Source organism: Choloepus didactylus, chromosome 4, assembly GCF_015220235.1.
Source record: "Choloepus didactylus isolate mChoDid1 chromosome 4, mChoDid1.pri, whole genome shotgun sequence".
In the NCBI taxonomy this organism is placed as follows: Eukaryota; Metazoa; Chordata; class Mammalia; order Pilosa; family Megalonychidae; genus Choloepus; species Choloepus didactylus.
This window is the reverse complement of record NC_051310.1, coordinates 40,698,232-40,721,370: the sequence shown is the minus strand read 5'-3', so window position 1 is coordinate 40,721,370 and position 23,139 is coordinate 40,698,232. Positions and strand designations below refer to the sequence as shown.

The window sequence follows — 23,139 nt, the reverse complement described above, 5'->3', positions numbered from 1 at the left end:
GTGTTAAATGTTTGTTGAATGAATAATGAGTAAATGAATGAATGAATATAGGTCTATTAGTGATAAATACAGGGCAATATTTTCATAGCCAGAATCCTTCCCTTCTGTGCCTTTCTAATACAAAGAGCTTTTTTCCCCTTTAATCATCACAGCTCCAATACCTATGTCCTTCAGTTTCTTCAAGTCCAGGTCTTGACAGGTGGCGTTTCCATGGGAATAATGAAGTATTTTTGCTTAAAAAAAAGAGGAAAAATCAGGTTTGGCACATTGATATCTGAGTGTGGTAGAAGATGACACTTTCATCCCAATCATATCTGCTCTAGAAGAAACATAAGGTGGCCTCCTCGCAAGAAACACAGGGAGAAGCAAGATGTATATTTAGAGAGATATCAATATATCTTTTTTATTTTATTTTTTAAAACCAATCCAACATTTCCACTGGCAACTGTCAAAATAGCTTATGACATGAGCATTGTTTCTTTTTCAGTTATTTTTTCTTAAAAAATGTGTTTAAAATTAAACAGGTGTTTTTTTTATTTCATTTTTCCCTTAAAAAATGTATTTATGTCAATGCAGAAAGCCTACAGATCTGTGGGCAGTTTTGTGGTGATTTTGTATGTGTGTTTATTTGTGTGTGTATGTTTTAAAGCCAGGCTCTCTCAAAATTTGTTGAGAAAGGAGGGTCTGTAGGGTATGAAAATCCCCTTTTCTATAAACCTGGGCTCTGTGGGATTATGGCAACTAAGCCTCCTCTTACCAGGACAAGAAATACCCTACAGGCTGGAAAAAAGAGCTTCATGAGGTTTAAAAACCAGCAGGAACATGGGAGAAATGAAAAATTCCAGTTCCTATCTTGTGAAAATGCTTTCAAATGTGACCTGAGGCTCCAGGAGAGATAGAAGGACCCCTTTGTGTTTTTTAAAAATAAATCTTTAAGTTTTTGTATTACTTCAAGAAATGTAGTCAGCCCTCTTGGTGTGGTGCATTGGGAAGTGAGTGGGTGGTGACACTGACATTTCTCAGAAGCAATGACATTTTAAATTATCATTGTTCCCCTTAAAGATCTCACTAGTTGGACATCTCTCCTCTCCTGCCTCAGACACAAAGCCAATGATACTCAAGAAGGCATATTTTGTTTCTGCCAGCTCCCCTTTGTCATCCCATACCATTCCAATTTTTGCCCCCACATCTCCCGCGTGGTGGGTCTTCCTACAGGAGGGTGTAAACATAGAGATACTGACACAATGAGACATCCAGAATGTGAAAGCTTGGGCAAGGAAGAGAACAATCACTTTGTGTTTTTGACTTGATTTTCATGTAGGCATCTAAAGCTTCTGCTCCAGCTGCCACTCTGGCTCTTTGGTGCCCTGTGTGGGTGTGCAAACTTCCTTCCACCCAAGTGCCAACCATCCTCAAAGGGATTCAGAGAAAAGAGGAAATGGGGGACAGGACCCTGATGGAGCCAAGAGACAGCTCTTACACCCAGTGAGAGTGAGAGGGTGTTTGTCTGACAATGTGTGCCTCTATCCGTCAGCTCAGACCTTGAGATCCTTCACATCACTTTTATCATTAATTTCAGAAAGAAAAGACAAAACAATACAAAACAAAACAAAAAACAGTAAACAAAACCTGATGGCAAATGAAAGCAACCACACTAATGCTTACAATGAAAAGAGAATCTCAAACCAGCTTCATGGAAATGACTCATTTTCATGCCTTGTCAGCTAAGTGAGAGAACAGTCATGTATCAAATTGGACAGACAGGAGAAACCCTGCCCCTAAGGAAACTAGAAGCAAAGAAATAACCAGAATAAGATGGAACAGAAGGTGATGAAAGGGTCTGACCTTTGCTATGGGCTGGGGACATGGGCAGAAGATGGGGCGGAGGTGGATTTGTTGCTGCCGTTGGTTTGTATTTAATTAAATACTGGGTAAGGTGGGTGTTTCCTCCATTCTGTTTGATTGATTAAGACGTTGCCCTTTCAGTTAGTTCACTGCCAGGGCCTAGGTCAGGTGAAGTTCCTGGGGCATGGGTCCTGATGCTGCACGGCTGCTGATCCTGGAGAGGTCACTGGTGGGGAGGTGCCATCTCTTAGGAGAAGTCCTAGACCTGCCAGCTCGAGGTCTTGCTCTGTGGCTCAGAACCCCTTGATGTAGCAATAGGCCTCCAGTGTGGCAAAGAGTATGTAGAGGAGCCACAGGCTCACAAAGAGCCAAGTCGTGGCGAGCTTGCAGCTGTGAGGGCCACCGAGCTCCCCACCCAGGTGAGGCCTCCGTCGATACAAGAGCACGCTGATGCAGACGAACGCAAAGATGGTGAAGAGGGTGACAGAGAAGGCCAGGGTGCCAGCTGACACGTGGAACTCCTGTCCCTGCAGGGCCCAGTAGATGGCGGCCACGGACCAGGCCAGGCCAATGCCCAGGAAGACGTTGACTGCATTGCTACCGGTGACGTTGCCAATGGAGGCATCTGCATACACGTCCTGGATGGCGGCCGCTTTGCTGGCAAACGTATCTGGAAAAAGGCAGAGACAAACAGATGCTGGCAGGAGGGTGAGATGTGGGAAGAGGTGGGCCAGGCCCAGGGAGGGCCTCTCCTCGTGTATGCTCAAGACGCAGCTTGGGCCAGTGGGTAGGAGCCCAGGAATGAGAAGCAGGCGCTTGGAGGATACTCCCAGTTCTGCTTTGGAAAGTCACTTCACTGCTTGGGGCTTCCAGTGTCTCATCTGCAGTAGACTGGAAGATTCTTAAGGGCTTGATAAACCAAGTGGATTTATCATTCCCCTTTGACTACTTTTTTAGCAAGGGGAGTTTACCATTCAATATTATCTCCCCAGTGACCCTTGACATCCTGAGAAACTGCTTAGAATAGGTGCCTGATTTTAACTGCCATATGGGGCACTCACTCACTCAACACAGGCAGTTATTTGACAAGGCTTATGGGCTTAGCACTAAGCTAGGTGCTAGGTTCTGGATTTATGGAGACTGAGGACTTGCTGGGGAACCCAGGCTTTCTGGTAATGATGGGCTGTGGACCCCAGGAAGGTGGGGCTCTGCCTTTGCATTTCTTGCATGGATCACAGGGACTTACAGGATGTTTGACTTAATGGCTTGCACAAATTGTAGGCACTGGAAGGACTGTCAGGGACATCTAGTCCAACACTTATTTTTCAGTGAGGAAAATAAGGGCCAAAGAATATACCCGAGGTCATATAGGAAGTTAGGAAGAGACTTGGCCCTAAAATCCTTATGTAAGGGCCCATTACATACCATCACCTTATATCCAAAGAGTTTTAGCCAAAGCAACTAAACCAGCTGAGTGGACCACAACCTTCTTAAAGTCCCTAATGCTGTCAGCTGCTCTCTGGACCAACCACAAGGATTTGGAAGCACCCCAAGTTATCTCCCTGCCTGGCTTGCCACAATGCTGCCAATTTTCTGAGCTTTCCCAGAGAAAACCTCTTGCTATTTCTTGCCTATGACCTTGCTTCTTTGCTTCTGATCCTGCTGTTTCTCGCCATATCTGTCCTTTCCCATCAAATAGTTCAGGTGCCTCAAGGCCTGGAGAACAGAGATCACAGGGCATCTCCTCCACAAAGCTTTCCTTGATCCATCCATCTAATTTACTACCACCTGATGCATTGCCATCATAGTCAAACCTCTTGCATCACTAATGTACAAATAATCCCACTGATCTGTGCTGAGGTTTTAGGAAGAGTTTTCCTAGGGCATGATGTAGGTTCAGCTACTCCCCAGAAGTATATGTTTTCTTGGTATAGGCTGGGTTTCCTTTGGTCCAGTCCAGCAGAGTCCTGTCTGATGAGATTCAGCCTAACCCTTCTGTGGGCACGTGACTCTTTTTCTTCCCTGGGTGATTGGGATGACAGCTACTTGGCAGGAGTTCAGGGTTCAGAGGCCCTGGAGACCTCAAACAAGTTAAGTAAGGAACCTGAGCTAACACAGCCCCTCTTTACCTGCTAACTCCTACTTCAGGCCCAGCTTACACATAACTTCCCTCGGAAGCCATCCCTGATCCCAGACTAGCTCAGGTCCCCCTGTTTTATACTTATGTAGCACCTCTATGTTTTCTTCATAGAACTTACTGAGATGGTATTAATTATAGTGGTTGAGTGTAGACTCTTTCACTAGATTAAAAGCTCCACGTGGAAAGGGAAGCATGTCAGTCTTGCCTTCCATTCCATTATATTCCCAGCAACTAGTAAAATAGTTTTTCAGGCATAATGGGTACTCTATAAATACTTGTTTAATGAATGAATAAACGGATGCTTACTTGTGCTTGTCCCTGAGTATTTATAAGAAAAAAATATATATAAGAGTATGTGATTCATTGTATGAAAGGACAAGAACTTGCTGAGATTCCTTTGACTGCTCTTCTAGGAGACACTTTGTCCTTACAGGTGTCCTTCCAAGCAGAGAAGGCCAAGAATACATGTGGCCATTTCTGTTGTGACATCTTCAAGCGATCCAGTCTTCAGCCTCTCAGAGACTGATTGTCAGGGAGAAATGGAGGGAGAATAACATGCACATTCTTTGAATTCCATTATTTGTGACCTAGTCATATAATGTAGAGGTTAAGAAATTGGACCACTTACTTGGGCAAGTAACTTAGCCTCTGAGGGCCTCAGTTTCCTCAAATGTCAGGTTGGGATGATAACTGTCCTTATATTTAATAGGGTTTTGGTGAGAATTAATGGTATAAAACACATAAATTATATAAATTGCTTAGCACACATGGTGTTTGTCACATCAAAAGTGCTCAATAAATGTTAGCTCTCATTATCAATATTATCATTAACCTCTTTGATTGATTATAGTGCACCTGAAGGGCAGAAGCTGGTTAAGCTCAGATCTGAGATAGTTAGGAAAATGATAAAGTCGAGCATGGTCATTTGAACCAGGTAACATTGCCTTTACAAACCCAGCAGCCCTCACTCTCACCTGGCACAGAGGTACCAAATGCCACGAAAACAACAGCTGTGACAGAGTCTTTGAGGCCAATGGTGCAGCCAAAGTGGGAGGCCAGGTCCCCGATGATGGCGGTGAGCATGCCGATGATGAGAATGGAGACGACGAAGCAGGCCCAACCGTGGCAGTACTCCGTAGGGGGCACACAGGCGAACAGCACCTTCCAGAAGACCGTCAGGAAGTGCATGACATAGTCAAAGCAGGATGGCAGTCTCTCCTCACCTGACTCATCCTCATCCTCATCCCCTGCTGGAGGCAAGACAAACAGGCCCAGGAAAGGGCAGCAAGCTCAGCTCCTCATTCATAAGAAACACCCAGTAGAACCCAAATCACAGGCATCATCAGCTGGAAGGGGCTCCAGCTCTCTCGTGGGAAGTTGGTGAGAGCCACGGCACGGGTACCAGAAAACAGTGAGAAATGCCATTAGCCAATTCGAATGCAGGGTATAGGGAGAATGGGAGAGGGAAGACAGAAGGAATAAGGAAGAGAAGTAAGAAAGAGATTAGGAGATAGGGTGGGAGAGAACAACAAGGACAAGACAGTGTTGAATTTGTGGTGAAGAAAGAAAGGAGGATGGATCAGGCTGCATTTGGTTGCCTAGGCAAAAAAAAAGGTGAAATCACTGTGTGCTCACTCTTCACTGGACACCAGCAGAGCCCCTCTCTAATTTTCTGACCTGACTGTAGCAATAACCATCTTGGTTCTGGTCATTATCCATTCCCAGAGGGGTGGCTGTCATTCCAGATCATGCAAGCATACCAGGGATCTGTTGCCATCCTCCAGATATCCCACGGGACAGAGCAGGGATGGGCCCTGTTTGTCCCTGCCAGGAAATGTGGGCAGAATTGCCCATTCAGCAGTCCAGGAGGAGAGGATGTACTGAGACATGCTGGTGCCCGGTCAAGGGCAACCTCTGTAATGTTTTGGCATAACTGGTAAAAGCTGGGTTTCCAAAGAACGGGAGTCAGGACACTTGGGTTCTAATTCTCTCTTTGCCGTGAAGAAAATCTTTAACTGGTGGTAAATTACTTCTCGTTTTTGAACCTTGGTTCCTTCATTTGTAAAAGGTGAGGGGTAGACGAGGTGGCCTATATTCTGTTTATTGTCTCTTTAGGGACAAAGTAAGGTCATCAGAGGGGAAAACCAGGAGGATCTGAAGCAGGTGATGTGAAAAGTGGGACATTAGCAATAGCAGCACAGCAAACCTCTCTGCATGGCTGTACTTTTGCTCTGGCTCTGGGGCCTTCGGCATATGACCCCATGGGTTACTATGACAACAAAACCTCATGAAGAAAGACAAGGCCAGTAGTGCTCTCTGTTTACTCTTTGCTATAAGGCAGTTGAAGGAGGCTTTCGTGGTGCCAAGAGGCAATATTGGTGGTGGTGGAGACACTCTTTTCATCCCTCTCCCAACCCATCTTTAGGCCTCTGGGGGGCTCCTGGCTGTGCTGTGGGTCAAGGGAGTGATTGGAATCATCAGCAGGGGGTGGTCTCAGAGAGTCAATGCAAAGCATTTTATAACCACCCCCCCACACACAGCTCTAAATCAGAATTGTCCCCCATTTTGCAGAAAAGGGGGAACAAATTATTGAGAGGAGGGAATGGTGAAAGCTGGCATTTGTTGAGTACTTATTTTGTACCAGATGCTACAATACAATACTTTTCTGAGAAAGGTAGTGATAATCCTCTTTTGGGATGAGGAAATTGAGGCTCAGAGAGGTTAGGTATTTTGCTCAACTTGTCCAAATTCACATAGCAGAATCAGGATTTGAAACCAGAGTAAGTCACCAACTCTAAAATCTATGCTCTTTTAATCACCCCATGATTCTTTTCCAAAGTGTACTGGGTTGAATAGTGTCCTCTAAAAATTTATGTCCATCCAGAGCCTGTGAATGTGACCTTATTTGGAAATAGGGTCTTTGCAGATGTACTGAAGTTAAGATTAGTTCATACTGGAATAGAGCAGGCCTTAAAACCAATTTGGTGAGGTCCTTATAAGAAGAGGGAAATTTGATCACAGACACACAGGGAGAAAGCCAAGTGACATCAGAGGCAGAGATTCGAGTGATGTGTCTACAAGCCAAGGAATGCCAAAGAGTGCCTGCAACCACCAGAAGTTAGGAAGAGGCAAAGAAATATTCTTCTCTAGAACCTTCAGAGGGAGCATGGCCCCGTCATACTTTGATTTAGGACTTCTAGCCCCCAGAACTCAGTTTGTAGTGCTTTCTTGGGGCAAACCTAGGAAACTAACCCAGTGAAACAGGTAAACATCTTGGACTAGAGCTGGAAGACTGGACACATAGGCCTTCCCAGAAACAGCACTTCTCTGTTGACGTGGGTCATGTTCTCCCTTCTCAGATGGTGCTGGCTTCTCCCAGCAAGGCCCACCCAACTTGAGACCCTTCTTACCTGCACTGACAGTGATGGCCTCCATGAACTGGTCCCTCCAGGAATGGGTCCCCACAACCAAGGCCAGGTTTGTCTTCCTGATCAGTTTGTCCACTGTACTCTGTCAGGGAAAGAAAAACTTAGAGCCATGAGGTTAGAATGTTCAGAACCATTGAGGAGTCTTGTGCTTTAACGGAATAAAAGATGGCACATTCCAGGAAGTTCCACATGGGTTCTGAGGGGTCTTGGGTTGGCATAGGCATTGGAATGGTCTTGGTAAATATCTTCTGGGCCAATCTTATTTCCTTTTCTTTGGTTGTGATTTCTGACATTAGATAGTTTAAAGTAATATAATAGAGACTAATAATGATGATGTCAATAAACTGTGCCCCATGGTAGTGAATTTTAGTAGCTTCGTTTAAAAAATACAATTAAATAACAGTGATGCTACATCTAGGGGCTATCTAGATCATTTCTTCCATATTCCATATTATGTTTCTTCACAAATTTTGTAGGAAGTGCAAATAAATGGTCAGCATTATCTGTTCCATGTTACAGATGAGAAAACTGAGGGCTGGGGTGGGTGGGTAAGTGATTTGTTCAGTTTCAATTTCATATATTCAGTGGTGAAATTGGAAGAAAACTCCAAGTCTTCTGCCTCCCTCCCCATTACTATACTATTCAATTAGACCTCACTGTTAGTCTGACCTTGAACTCATATGACTCTTCAATGATGACCTCTAGTTTGGGGTGTTCACCCAATACTGGCTTTCCCATCTCTGCTATCCTCTTGGCTTCCTCCTCCTCCACAGTCAGCTTCCTGTCCATCACCTCTGCAACAAAGCAAAATCAGACCAGCTTTAGAATACTCTCCATTCTCCAGAAGTCCATAGCTCAGAGTATTGGGTATATGCAAACAGCTTCTGGGAATGGGGACTTTGTGTATTATTTAGTGCCTCTTTCCATGAAATGCTGAGCACTTTATGACAACCAAACTGTGAGAGGGTTCCTTGTAGGCTGGGATAGGTATTCCTCTTTCTGACTCAAGGCCTTCCAAGAAATAACACAAAATGAAGTCCCCAAGTCACTCGGCATGATGTTAGAGAAGTTGGGAACAAAAGCCAAATCTCTTGACCTTCAACTATTTTGAAGTGTTGGGCCTGACTGTTCAACTACTTCATGTAATAGTTCTTGGTGGGGAAGTAGAAAAGCACATTTAATCCAACGGGAATGTCTACTAGTTAACATTAACATCTGTTTTGAACACTGTTGGTATCATCTCAATTAGGGAGAGAAGGGAGATGTTTCCAGGAATATCTACATTTCACATGTATGACTATCATCCTCATAAAGAGAAACTTAAAAGATTTCCCTAAAAATTTTGGGGATCTTCAGTGAAAGATCCCCAGGTTCTATAGGAACCAGGCACATTTCCTCCAGAACACAAATAGTTGTTCATAAACAAAACAAGAGAAAGCCCTTCCTTTACTTTCTTTTGAGGCATTCCCTGTACCCTTCAGCATCCTGACTCATTTACCAATGGTGCCTTATGTTGAACAGTTAGGGAATTTTCCTGTTTCAGCTGGTGAGTCCATTTTAAGACCATTTCACCACGAAGACATGTTTTCTGGATTAGAGTGAAATAGAGATCGAATCTTTTTATTCCCCTTTGATTAGAAAATTGCTTTTGGCAGACTGTTTCTTTCAGAGCTCATTTAAACATCTTCCTATCCAAGTCCACATTCTCACATGTAATTAATTCTTTTATTTGGCTCCTTAATTGCTTTCATTCCACACAGCGAATCTCCTAAGGGATTCCTTTATTCCTTGGAAAATCTCAAGGACAAAATGGGTCGGATGCCAAGAAGATCTTCTTTTCCCTTTAGCTTGAGAATTGGTGAAGTGAGGGGAGGGATGAGACTCACTTTCTTGAGGTTGCAAGGAAAGGAATTCACTGAAAAGACTATAAACCTGGGGTGTAAGTTACCAAGCAGGGAGCCTTATAATTAACGTAAGGATTTTCATAGTTGGTCTGAATGAAGATGGTTAGAGTGTGTGGTGCATTCCTGAGCTGGCTGTTTTATTCAGTGTTTCTGGCAGGAAACACAGAAGGCAATCCCAAAATGTTTGGGAACTGTCCATGGTGCTTCCTCTCTCTAGCACTGGCGAACACTTTCAGAAACGAGGCTAAGGATCAAGGATCTGTGTCCTCTTGTATATTTCCAAGTCAACAGACACTCGCTAGCAGCCTGATTTCTTTTATTCCATGGAATCTGAGTGTCCAGTTGGTTAATTCTGAAAGTAAATCTGGGTGTATTCAGGTCTCTGGCTATGAGGTCACAGGTCCTAGAAGCCAGATTGCAATCCATTCCAGGAAAAAGCCTTTGGGAAAGACATACAGGTTCCTTGAAAACATGAGTGCTCTTTTTCTCTCAGTGCAGGTTTTGGCACCATCACACAATGCCTATCTTAGTGGTGATGGTATTATTCCATTCCTCCCTTCCCAATTCCCCCATGTCATACTTTATATGTGCCACACAAGAACCCAACACCAATACAATGTGCTCTCCAGTGACATATAAAAGCACCTGTCTAACCTCTTGTCTAGCTATCAATTTAGCACTATATCCATCTGGTAGGATATTGATCTACTATTGACCTATTCACTTTTGTGGTGACAGTCAGTTTTTCTACCCAGCTTTCTGCAAAAATCTCATTGACAAATAACCAATCCTTTATCTTTGGATCTCTCACAGCCCCACAGAGGCACTCCATATATAATTGCTAACTTATCGATTTACATGCCTTTAAAGCAACTCTGATTTAGTGTCTTGGTTTGGCAGTAATTCCTGCCTTTTTCTTTTTTTATAATGATCATTCCTTTAAATTCAAATTAAGTTAGTTTCTTGAGAGAGGGATATGTCTCAAACCTGAAAGACCATAGTGATTATGATGACTAATTTTTGTGATTGTTCAGCATTTCAGGTAAGGAGAAAAAATGATAGGTGATCTAGATATTAGACTAATGTGGGTATAGCACTAAACAAACTTTAAGATGTAGGAATAGGGAGAGAAAAAGAGGGAGGGGAAGAGGAGGGGAAAGAACATAATGAATAAGATGTTCCAATGAACAAAAATTGTAAAAACAAAGAGCTTGCCAGGCCAGATAAGAATAGGTTGCAGTGAAGGCTCTACTGGCATCTTCAAAGAGAACTGGGATGATGCAGCCAGTGACTTCTCTCCAAGGCCCTTGACCTTGAGTCCGGTGGTAGCATTCAGAATGAACTTACTTACTCTCCATCTCTCACCACCAAGCTTAGTTAATCAGGCTTGCCAGTCCACCCAGGAAAATCAGAACAAAGATTTGAGATTTCCAGTAGACTTAAAACCTAATCAAGCCTAAATTAAGGTTTGCAGATTGAAAGATCTAGGAAAACACACCCCTTTTCCCATTTTAGCTTTCATTGTTTTTGTGCAAAGATATTAAAAGTATAAATAAGTTTAAATTAAATCACAATCTTTATTCTGTGTATAGGTGTATGGCTGGGAGGTGAGGATGGAGGTAAGAGTTGGAACAAAGAAGCCCAAATCCCTTCCCAGGCAAGAGGATGAATGAAGTGGAAAGGGAAAACCCAGTGGCAGGAAATCAGTACACCGGGGGAATAGCAGAAATATATACAGTTGGGGGTAAACCTTACTCTGTTGATATAAAAGAGAAGCAAAGGTTCAAGGAAGTTGGAATAAATTTTTTTTTTCTTAAAAAGAGAAAATGTAAGGGTAACCTACATTTTTTATTTCAGGCTCCAAAAAGACAAATGTACATATTATGTATATTTCTTCCTAAACCCAGGGTGTAGCCCCTAGGTAATTCTGAATATCAATGAAATCTGTAAGATATTTTGCCTTTTACATGTCTTAATTGTTTTTCTGTGTTCAAAGAACAGATGAAATGTAAGATGTTGTTTTAAAATATATTGAAGCATCTTGTATAGCCCACTCTGCCTGCATCAAGAGTTACAGTATTGCTGTACATGCTAGAAATAATTTCCTAACTATCCACTCTCAAAGCTGGATGTTGTTTATGGGTGGATTCCACACACGGAAGCACACTCCCAAAACAGGTATATGTCCTACATGGTATCTAGATTCTGCATGAAGAGCTCTCCAAAATAAATTCCCTTGAATTTTATTTCCAGGCAGAACATTACCCCCACCCCTAACATCCTAATTCTTCTTATCATTTGTGGCACATGATCTCAAGGGCCAGTGATAAATGACCAAAAATTCTAGCAATGTTCGTCTCAGCTGTGATGAGATGGAAGTTCTCCAGGGCCAATAAAATTCCAGATTCTTTCAAAATTGCTTTTCATGTCCTCATAGCAGCTCTTGATTATTTTTGCCTGGATTCCTCTGACTTTCATCCTCCCTTACCCCAAAACATGAGATGAATTAAGACTCAGGAGAAGTCTGTGACCCATGATCTCTTTGATAAGTTTCATTTCTCTTCCTGATCCCAGAGAGGACCAGTTATTCCTTTACCACATCAACTGATGGAAATGGTGCTCAGAATTATCTGCTTCCTCATGATTACTTAAAAGTGGTGAAATAAACCAAGTCCTTTGGAGAAGCTGTCAGGTTAACTCAAGCCCACAAGTCCTATTAAATGAATAAAAGAGCACTGGTCTAAAACCAAATGACGACACTGGCAAGATGTGGAAAGGAGGGGGCAAGACACCTCTTACCTGGAGACAACAGGAGCGCTGTTTGCAAATGGGTACCAGACAAGGAGAAGAAAGAAAAGGAAAGAACATTAGGGTTCCATCTTGAAAGTGTTCCAGGCTTTGTGGTTGCTGGCAGCATAAGGAAAGCAGTGAGTTTAGTAGGTGAGAGCTCTGCAGCCACATGCAAAAGGCAGCATTTAAAGCATGCGCAGCAACAGCAGCGAAAGGTGTGAGCAGTTGGACAGGCTGCTGTGCACCAAGGCCTTCCTTGCAACCTGAGGGCTAGGGAGGAGTACTGAAAATGGGGAAACTGAGTGAGTGGGGCAGGGACATAATTGCTCATTTGTGATCTTCTAGGGGATCAGGTAAATACATCTGTTCTGTAAAGAAAGAGTGAAAATCCAGTTAGCATAAAAACTGTGTAGACTGCACCCCTGCTAGAGTAGCTGGCATATCAGTAGTGAATATGACCCTGGGGCTTGAATGGGAGTTCAGGCCACTGCATTGTGGTGTGCAAGAATAGAACAGAACCCAGGTCCATGTCTTCTGTCCCCAAGGTCATAATCAGACCAGGCTCAGCTTCCTAGTACTCATAAAATTTCCATGGCCATGAATGGCCTCCCAGCTACCATGTTAGCCAGAACTTCGATTTTCCTCCCAAAATGACCTGATGAAAAGGTAAGTCCTGCAGAATGTTATCCTGAGTAGTTTATCTTTTTATGAATTTATCCTGGCGGTCAAACCATGGACTCATACCATTTTGCATCACTGGTGCCAAGCAAAGTGCCTGAACTTAGTAGGTGCTCAATAAACATTTGTTGTTGACTGCTTATTTTGGCAATTGCCCTTTCCATAGATCCCATGGTGCTCCATCTCTGGATCGTGGTCTTTTTGTTTCAGAAAGGATAGGCTAAGTCAGAGTTCAGATATTCTGGATCAAAGAGACTGTCAAAAGCTCCACATAGACAGGAGATGACAAATGCAAGATCTCTATATAGACTGGAAAGCTGAGTAAAAGAAGTATCCAGCACAGGCTGTCCCCCTCCTACTTTTGCCCTAGCACCTGAATTTGTACCTATGATAAACTCTCTTAGACTTCAAGATCTCCAAATCAAAAATTCTTGGGACACACCACATTATCATCTCAATGGTGTGTGATTCCAGCCCCTCACTTCTTGGCTCTTATAGATAAAGGTCTGGGAACATCTTGTATGACTCTTGGTGCAGCTGGTGACTGATGGAGATTGCTGAGAAGGGGGGGGGGGGCTATGAATTATTTTTTCTAAGAATCTCTAGGAATGCAGCTCTGGTCTGTGATCCATCATCTCATATTCACAGTCATTGAAGACACATGAGGATCCAGAATCTATATACCTACAAGCAGGGTGAACAGGAGTTGATTTTTTCCGTTATGCCCTATTTGGAATTCCAAGGGAGTAATGGATTAATGGATTTCCTCACTGCAGTGAGATGGATAGAGAGTGAGCAAGAGAGATTTTTCATTCTGCTCTTTCCATGGGTTTGTATGGAGGGATGCCTCTGGCCCAAGTTTCAGAGATACCAACACATCAGTGCACCCAGTAGGCTAGAGAAGGCAGCTGTTCCCAAAGGGTCCCCGCTGTCCTGCTGTTCACTCAGACTTCCTTCCCAACACCCAACTCTTACCTAGAACACTGAAAGGACTTGTGGTCATTTGGAATGGCATCTTGTTCTAGTCACTGCCTCCTTGAATCTGAGACTTTCCACTCAGCAGTTATAGATGGGGCATGAGATCCAGGTAGGCCAACTTTGAATGACACAATATCTTGAGGGCATTTTTTTCTGCTGCTGCTGGTGAGAGAAGCTGGAGTGAAACTTCTCCCTGTACTGATTCCCAGTTAAGTGAGAATTATTGATTGCTGCTCACAACAGCATAGCTTGTGAGTGATTGGAAGCAGCTGGGCAGCTTGTTGCATGAGCTTGTGGACGTGGAAATAGCAACAACCAGGCTCCATTCTTTGGGGAGAGTGTGTTCCTTTTCAACGTGAGGCTTCCAACATCCAGGCCCAGGCTCCAACTTTTAGACTCCAGGGCTCACTCCACTCCAAAATAGCTGTGTTTCCTATTTCGTCCTCCTTTTTTCCCTCCCCCAGCTTGTCCAGAGCGTTTAACCTTACCTTTAAAATATGGTTTGTTTGCCAAGAATAGACTCTCCTATTTTAAATCTAGTTCTTTTTTTTAATGCAATTGTCATCTTTCCATGCTGAGACTCTCCCATGCAACAGTGATAATGAAATTTCCACTGTATGGCCTCCACTATGAGAACAGCAGGGAATTCTGGAAATCAGGATGTTTTTGTTTGATTCTGAGAACAGACAATCAAGTTTTATGACCTTTCATCTTATGGTCTGATACCAAAACACAGGAAGAATTGAAGAAACTGAAAATTAATCCCATAGGTAACAGAACAGGAGGCCAGAAAACTGACACATTTCCTATCGGCACATTCCATTCTGGCATCTTGGTTACTGGGCAGATCTAAGGCGGTATCACACAGGTAGCTTGCTGAAATCCTTGTCTCCTCACCCACTCCCTCCCTCAGGTGTAGGCTACACCAGAGCATTGTTGACATTTCCATGGAAAAAAATCCAATGAGAAAGTAAATGTGTCCTCAAGTGGGGACCAGCCATAAGCACTTGCTTTTGGCCAGGTATCTTGAAGAGCACGGGTTTATATTAGGTCACTCTCTGCCCTGCTCTTGGTAGGATTTTTTTGAAGAGGCAGAAAAGAAGAGCCTCCTGACTAGTGGAATAAATGCATGGATGGATTCCCAATCCCTTCCTTTTCGTCTGAACTACAGCCTCCCTTCCAGCTACCCCTTGTGATCCTTTGTGCTTCTTTCATTTGAACGTAAGTAGCTGGGACTATAGAAATTGATGAAGCTGGCTTACAATGGCTTTGGGTATATGCTACGTCCAAGCAATGATGAAGACACTGAGTAAATGCACAAGAAAGGTGGGAATGAGGTAGAGAAGGTGCTGAGACAACGTCTGAGGATATCTTGGTGGCAAGAACAGGATTGGCAAGAATACAACCTGAGAAGCAATAGAACCAAGGATTTTCTCTTTCTTCTGGTACTCTTAAAGCAGTCAGGCTGATGGCAACATCTTAATTAGGTTTTTTAATGTTTTTTTTTGTAGTCAGTTGGAATTGCATCATGTTCTAGTCACTGCCTCCATGAATCTGAGAGTTTCCACTTAGCAGTTATAGATGGGGAGGCCATGGAGAGGATGAACAGTGGAAGATAGAAGAGGTTTCTTCCTTTAGAGCACCAGGTGTGTCTAAACCAGTGAGGACACATAAGTGGTCAGTTCTGCAGAGAGAGTCCCCAGCAGACAATGAGAACTAATCAATCACACGGGACTGAGAAGAAAACCTGTAGATGAGCCTGTGAGGGTGTAGTTGCTGAATCTCTTAGATTTGTCCTTGAAGGAAAGCCTTTATGCTGCTCCTGATCATAGGAATATCAACTAGTTGCAGAATAACGATCCTTTGTTGTCAAACAGATGGGTTTCACTGCTCTATCTTCTATTAGTCTCCCAGCAGTGTATGTCACCTGAAGGGGGGTGTGAGGATATTTATCGAGAGCACCCTTACCCCTTCCCATATTTATTCCTCCCACACTTCCAAAGTAGTGGCTTCCAATCATTTTCTTCAGGGGAAGAATTTCTTACATGTACCCTGTTTACAACAAGATCAGTCCTTTGAGATGCAACCCTGGTGGATATTCCAAGTTGAACGTCCTGAGGAAGGAGGCGATGAGGCCACTTCTCTAGTGTGGGATGAGGGTTATCTTGGGATCTGAGTGATATGCTCACTTGCAGATCCCAAGCAAAGGCAGGCTCAGTGAGTCGTCCAATGCCTGTCTCTCAGGGATCAGCACCAACTGCACAAGTCAAAACTCTGGGCTTGCCCGATGTCAGTCCTTTTCCAGGGCCTGTTGGCTAGGGGGCTTCCATACATGGAATTACTTCCTTCCTTTTGAAGACTTTTAATTTTCTGCTTCAGAGTTTGCATTACCCCAAGTAGCCTAAACAAGGTAGCCTACCTTGGGGCCGGGACAGAAGAAGAATGGAATGGGGCAGTATGCCGAGGGGTAACCCTGGAATAGCTCAGGATTCCAGATTGCATGATTACTTCAGAATCCAGCTCTCTCCATGACATGACATGACAATTGGTATACTTTTCCGTGCCATAGTCTACCCAACTGTGAAATAGCCAGATAATACACTTACCTCTACGAAGGGCAGAGGGGCCTATGGGCCACCCTGCAAGTGAATAACCTGCCAAGCACTCAACAGAAGTAGGGGGATGCAGCAGAAAACTGTCAAAGCATCATTGCAACATGGACCCCAATACCCATCCCGGACCCACCCACATTCCACCCAGGCTGGACAGCGAGGAGGTGGGAGGGTAAGAAGGTAGGGGAGGGGCACAGGCATGCATCACACCCTTTTCTTCTCCTCTCCACCCACCAAGAAAGAGTTGGCATAGTTACAGGTTATAGTGTATGGGGTGGGGGATGGGGGGGTGCAAGAGACAGCGGTAATTGGATAACTGGAGCAAAACATGGGAAATAACTTATTATGGTAATGAGGAGTTGAGGCTGCAGAGCTGCCCATAAGGTGGGAAAGGAGGACTGGAAATAAGCTAAGGCTCAGAAGGCAGAGATGATACCGAAACAGGGTGAGAGTGAGAATACAGGAGGGAAGAGAACAAAAAAAGTCCGCTGGTCAAAAGAAGAAAGGAGGAGAAGGGAAGAAAAAGCGGGGACAAAATACATAGTTGCTTTTCTTTTTTGTTGTTTTCCAGTTTGTTTAAAGATTTTCTTTCTTTCTTTTTTTTTTTAAAGAATCTCACACCTGATATTCCACGTTCCATCCATTTCGGTTCACCAAGGGAAATGAAGAAATTCTCTTGCCTTTCGTATTCCTCCTCATCTACTATGTTAACCCTTACGGTTTTCCTGTAGGGACAACAAGAGAGAGAGTGTGTCGACCGGGTGGGTTGAGTGGTTGGTCACCTGCAGCACAGCCTTTAAAATCATTCCCCGTCGCTCTTGGCACATGCAGCCCAGGCCCACCATGGTGGCTTTTGGCGGAACTATGGTGGACTGTGTCGTTCTCACATATTTTTAAAAATGGTCTTAGTTTTTCTTATCTCCTTGGTCATGGTTGTTCTCACGGGTAACAGGGGAAAGGAGCCAGGAGGACAGGAAGGGAATAGGAAGAAAGAGGGGGGGGTGGGCGATGGTGGGGAGGAGTCACTTTAGATCCTGCTGACAGTTAGTAGGGGATGAGTGGGGAGGCACATTCCACTGGCTGTCACATGGTAGCGGTGGCACTTTGGCATTTCTTTGGGCAGTGGGTAAAGCACTGGCCCATCAAGAGTGACACAGGACCCTTCCATAGCAGAAAACATGGTCAACAGAACCCAAAGCCTTTTTTCCTTTCTTTAGGTGTATACCCACTTCTCACATGAGCCTCATAAAGAAAATTTTTATAAGGACAGGAAAGGAAAGGAGAGGAGGGGAGGGGAGGGGAGGGGAGAGGAGAGGAGAGGAGAGGAGAAGAGAGGAGAGGGAGAGAGAGGGAGAAGGAGAGAGAGAGCGAGAAGGAGGGAGAGATACGGAGAGAGAGGCAGAATTCTATTCTTTTTCTTGTCCTTTATCTCTTAGGGCTTCAACTGTGGGAATTAAAATAAGTATCTACAGTATTAACCACAACATGAAATAGGTATCCTTTAGTATCTGCAGTGGATGCACTCCTGAAAACGGTGAAGAAAATGAGGTAACTCAAATTCTAAATCTCCTTTTTGGCTTCTACCATATAACGGTGCTGTGTTCCAAGGCTGTTTCCTTAAATACTGATTATCATGGGTCTGGGGACAAGGTGATGAAGGTTTCCGTTCATCTCTGGGTGTCTCAGCACAACATAATGTCTTTTAGAAATGAATCACCCAGGGAAATCACTCCTCTCCAAAGGCTTGTCTGAAGATGGCTCAGGCCCATCATCATACGGAGAAGGTGCTCTCTGGACCTGACTCTTACTTTGTGGCTTCTCCTGATCCTTCATGGAGCTACACAGGTTGTCACTAATGAGAAGTGATTGTTATTTTCTGCTTGTGTTCTTGACCTGGGACCTCAATGCTCTCTAAGGGGCAAAAAGGTGCCAACGAATGATAGCCTAAAATGTCTCCTCAGATCCTCTGATCTTCAAAGATGTGCTAAGCTTGGTGATCTGCAAAAGACTAGACTGAACTGAGCTGGTTCACAGGGTAAAAGATTTGCTATGCACTTGCATTGTGCATGTGTATTTTATACGTACTTTTTTGGGTCATCTTTTGGGCACTTTTTTGCTACCTTTGCATGCCTTACCCAGTGGACAAAAACAAAGTTTGCTGATTGTCAAGAAGCATTTTCCAGGATTTTCTTTCCAAGGTCTGGATATGGGAACCTGGAATTGTGTACAAGGGGTGAACCTGGCCTGTTTTCCTGCTGCAGGGACCCTGCTGAGGGATGGGAATGGGGCCGTCTGCAACCCGGGCAGGGCTGGAGGGTCATGATCAATGTCTAGGCCAGGGAAGGCCCACCGCCCCGGGTCCCAGCAGCTCCCTCCCACAGTAGGGCCTGTCAGGAGAGGATTTTTCTGACTTCCCTGTTGGAGACTTGGGATGGATGGGGTCATTTAAGTTGAAGCTGAAGTCTCCATCCATTCTGAGAAATCTCCTGGACTTCTTGGAGAGGCTTCGTCCCAGGCCAGGTTCCTCTCTCCCACTATCCTTACCCTGTCTCCACGTCTAGATGCTCTTCAGAAAACTAGGGGACAAGGCAGGTAGGTCTTTGATCTAGACCTGTAATTCAAACCTGCGTTTTTAGCTCTATCAAGGTCAAGGAGAGAAATACACCTTATTAGTAGGGATGTGGCTGATGAGATGGCTCCTGAGGCCTGTTTTGGGGAGCGAGGTGAACCCCAAATAGAAAAATAGAACCAAAATCCCAGTATGATGATTCCTCATTTCCAGGGACTATTAGCTGAGTCCTGAGAGTAATCTGTGGAAATCCGTGCTGAGAGCCTCTGTGAACCTCCCACTGCTGCCGTGCTGCCTGATGCTGTGCTATCTGGCCTGTACCTTTCCGGGATACTAAGCCATTCCGAAGAAGCAGAGAGCCTCACATAAGATTCTCCCAGGGTTCTGGCCATCCCCTTCTCTCTCCCTCTCTCTTTGCATCCCATCTCCCCACCCCACACAATCCACATTACCATTGGCACTTGAGCATCCACTTATGTATATACCATGTGACAACCTGGCAGGTGTTAGGACAGAGCTGGGAGCAGGGACAGGAAAAAGGAAAGGGAGAGTGAAAAAAGATCCAAACAGAGAATAAGAGAGGAAACAAGAGAAGGGGAACCAGAGAGGTAGAAGAAAAGAGGGGGAGAAGGAGACGAATGGATTGGAGAAAGAAAGAAACAGAAGAGGAAAGAAGAATGTTAACATTAGTGTGGAGGACAGGGTACTACACCTTTCTGAAAACTCATATCCACCATGCGGGGGCCCATCATCTCAATGAAGTAATTCTTGTTTTTCTCATACGCCTCATCATCAATTACCTTGATGTGAATTGTTTTGCTGTGGATGGAAAGATAAGTATCATAAGCAGGGGGCAGAGTGGGGGCAAACCAGCCAGGAGAGGATACAGGAAGAGAAGGAACCAATGAGAAGATCCAGAAAAGTCAAAGTCTGCCCCAACACTGCAGAAGCATGGAGGACAGCCGCTGCCCCGGGCCCCCTCCAGCCTCCCTGGGCTCCTCCTGGGCTCCCTGTGGTGTGAGGCAGGATCACACTACAAGACGGCAAAGAGCTCAGGCTTTAAAGTCAAAGGCTCTGGGCTCTAGGCTGGGTATGCTGTATTACCTTGGGCAAATCATTTCACTGATACACAAACCAGACAAACAATGCTTACAGCATCACAGGGCAGCTGGGAGAGCAATGAAATGACAGACAAATAAAGAGATGAGCATTCAGAACCTCCTGTAATGTTTATTTCCTTATCTCTCTTGCTTTCGGGACAAGGAAGAAGTCTTTGACTTTTGCAATCTGCTAATGTTGACCTGAAAGGTTTACTTTATAGAAAGGGCAGAAGGTGGGGGACAAGTTGGCCTGGGGGAGTCTTCCCAGGAAACGGTAGAACCTCTTCCTCTCTCCACTGCAGTGACTTCCCAGGGGGGTCAGGAGGGTCATTTGCGGATGGCCTAAAAACTACACCCCCCAAAAACTATCTCCAAATGAGCTTTTGCAGTCTCGGGGATATTCTGGTTGGGTGCACATTAGCCCTGGGGCACTCTGAATTATGATTACTTTATAAGTCCTACAATTATCTTATGAATAGCGCAATTACATTGGTTTTTATATTAAAAGGTATTATTTCATTAATGTGAAAATTTAAAAATATAAAACAATTTTAGTAACCCTATTTTTTTAAATAAAAAATAGATTATGGGAGCTTGAGAAATGCAGGTGGACCTAGGCCTCCCCCAACCTTTGCTTAACGAGGATGACCAGACTAGACGCTTGGTCCTCTCCAGGAGGGTGTGTGTGTGTGTGGCGGGGTGCGTGGTGGTGGGGAGGGGGGGTGGTTCAGACCCCCTGCTGGAGCCCTGGAAGGCTGCCCATGGAATGCACCCTTTCAGTTGCTGGTGTCTCAAAGCCTGCCCTTTGTGGAGGAGACTTCGGCCCCTCCCTTTATTTTTTTATAAAGTACAGATACCTTTACATCCTGGCTCAGAATAATCTCTGCTCTCCTGAGCTTTCCCAAGTCTCGGTAAGGCTGTGGATGTCCACAGAGCTTCCACTGTCCTCACTGTTGCTCCTGTAGAATCCAATGTTGGGGCCATCCTTCTCGAAGTGAATGTAACAGCAGTTACTAAGACAGCCCTGGCCCTGCCACCCCAACACACACGAGAAAAAGACTCCTGACCCTCATCACCCCAGTCGCAGAAAGACCTGGCTAGCCACCAGAGAAAGCACAAGGACTCAGCCTGTGAAAGGCCACATCCTGTGGCCTCCGTCTTCCAGGTCAGGGGCACTGGTAGAGTGAGTGCACTGGTGGTGGAGACCGATGGCCTGGGTTCAAGTCCAGCCTTTACCCCTCAACTAGCTGTGTGACCTTGGGCAACTTGATAAAGCTTTCCAAGTCTCATTATCAATGAAATTAATAAAACTCACTTCATAGTGTTCCTAAACGAGATAATGCATGTAAAATACTTGGTGGGATGTATGTCACCTAGTAAGTGTTTAATATATAGCAACCATTATTACTAAGAGTAATCATGAGCCCAATTTGGTGGTTTGAGAGTAAGCCACGTAAAGGAACTCCCATCATCACCAGTCATTAAGTCAGAAAAAAATTGACAAATTGACCTGGTGACCTCAGGGGTGGCATAGGCTGAAAACAGAAGTTAGGTCATAAAAGGTTTGAAATAAACAAAATGACAGCTCCAAAATGGGTTATTAGAACAGCTTGGGGAGTTAAGGATGATAACACAGAGAGCAGTTCTCATATTCTCTCAAAATCTGGCCTTGTGCCCCTGTTCAGTGACAAGTTCTGAGCTGGACATCTCATGTGTTTCAGACAAAATAGCATTGCTTATGCTCATTTTTAATTTTAGTGAATAGATAAACAGAAAAAGAGAAGTCATCAACATCTTAATTAAAGACAGAGAAAAGAGGACAGGCATTAAGCAGCAGCAAGAGAAACTTAGGTTAGCTAGTTGGAAGAACCTGTTGGAGGATGGGATGAGTGAAGGAGGCAGGCATAGGATTTCCCCGCTGAGATCATTCACGAGGAAGGCATCACATCTGCTTGAAGTTAAGGCACTACCTTGCCTGGAGGCTAGAGAAATCCCTTCCAGCTTTTGAAAACTGAGAAAGGTCTTGCTTCTACTTGAGCCACAAATAGGCTATGAGAACATTTAAATTTAGTAAGAATCATCAGCCAGGTCTTGAATCCTCTTTCCAAACCTGTTCTTCCCCATCTCGGTCAATGGCACTATCACCTACAGAACTGCTCGAGCCCTGCCCGAAACCTGAGTCACCGCCTGATTCCTTCCTTTCTCTCACCGCCACTCCTCGGGCACACCCTTGTGCCACATCTAACCCACCACCACCTTTCCCTCTGCTACCGAGAGTTAGATAAAAGCACCATCCATTGCCTCGCATTTGGACTGTGTAGTAGTTTCCTCCTGCTGCATTGCATTCCTTCTCCAATCCCTTCCTGCCATAACAGCTAAGGTTTTTGTTTTTTGTTTTTTTTAATTAAAAATGCAATTCAAGGCCAATGACTGTTACTAAATATACAAATATAAAAATGTTTTTGCATGTGGGAAAGCAAATGAATGTCAACCATGTAGAAATTTGAAAAAGGGATGGTATTCAGGAAAACACATAATCAAAGCAAACTGGAGTCTATGGTCAACAGTAACATTGTAATATACCTCCATTAAATGTAACAAAGGCAATATGCCAATGCTAAATGTATATGAGAGGGGGATATAGGGGAGTAATATGGGATTCTTGGTAGTGGTGTTATTTGCTGTCCTTAGTAGTATATTGTATTTTATGACATGTTATTTTTCTTTTTATCATTTTTTCTTATTGCTAAAAAAAACAACAACAATTTTTCTTGTAGTAATCAGTATGTTCAAGTGCTGATTGTGGTGATAAATGTACAACTTTATGATGATACCATGAACAACTGATTGTACACTGTGGATAAATGTATGGTATGTGAACATAACTCTATAAAATTGTAGGAAAATATATATATAGGAGTAAAAGTGTTGGAGAAAACATGGTGAGAGGGATGATGCCTCACCAATATGGACCAACTACAATGTGTAAACTCAGAATTGAATCTTAGAACATAGCCTAACGTGGACACAATAATTGTAATAGTCCCTAGATTGTAAGCTCTTACAGCAGTTAACTCTATCCCTGAATTGTAAGG

General features: G+C 44.1%; 1 protein-coding gene across 6 annotated transcripts in view; it reads right to left on the bottom strand.

Moving 5' to 3' along the window:
- Positions 1 to 373: 373 nt before the first annotated feature.
- Positions 374 to 23,139, bottom strand: part of SLC8A3 (solute carrier family 8 member A3) — a 169,483-nt gene continuing 146,717 nt past the window's right edge. For 2 of the 6 annotated variants that reach the window (XM_037832412.1, XM_037832415.1), the window contains exons 3-8: positions 16,997 to 17,100; positions 12,117 to 12,134; positions 8,083 to 8,207; positions 7,396 to 7,495; positions 4,960 to 5,235; positions 374 to 2,515 (exon numbers count right to left, since the gene is read on the bottom strand). In XM_037832412.1, coding sequence (XP_037688340.1) covers positions 2,139 to 2,515; positions 4,960 to 5,235; positions 7,396 to 7,495; positions 8,083 to 8,207; positions 12,117 to 12,134; positions 16,997 to 17,100 — 1,000 coding nt within the window. In that variant the 3' untranslated portion in view covers positions 374 to 2,138. Of the gene's footprint in view, positions 2,516 to 4,959; positions 5,236 to 7,395; positions 7,496 to 8,082; positions 8,208 to 12,116; positions 12,135 to 16,996; positions 17,101 to 19,656; positions 19,764 to 23,139 lie in introns of all 6 variants that reach the window. The other 4 variants (XM_037832416.1, XM_037832413.1, XM_037832417.1 and 1 more) reach the window with 4 other exon arrangements.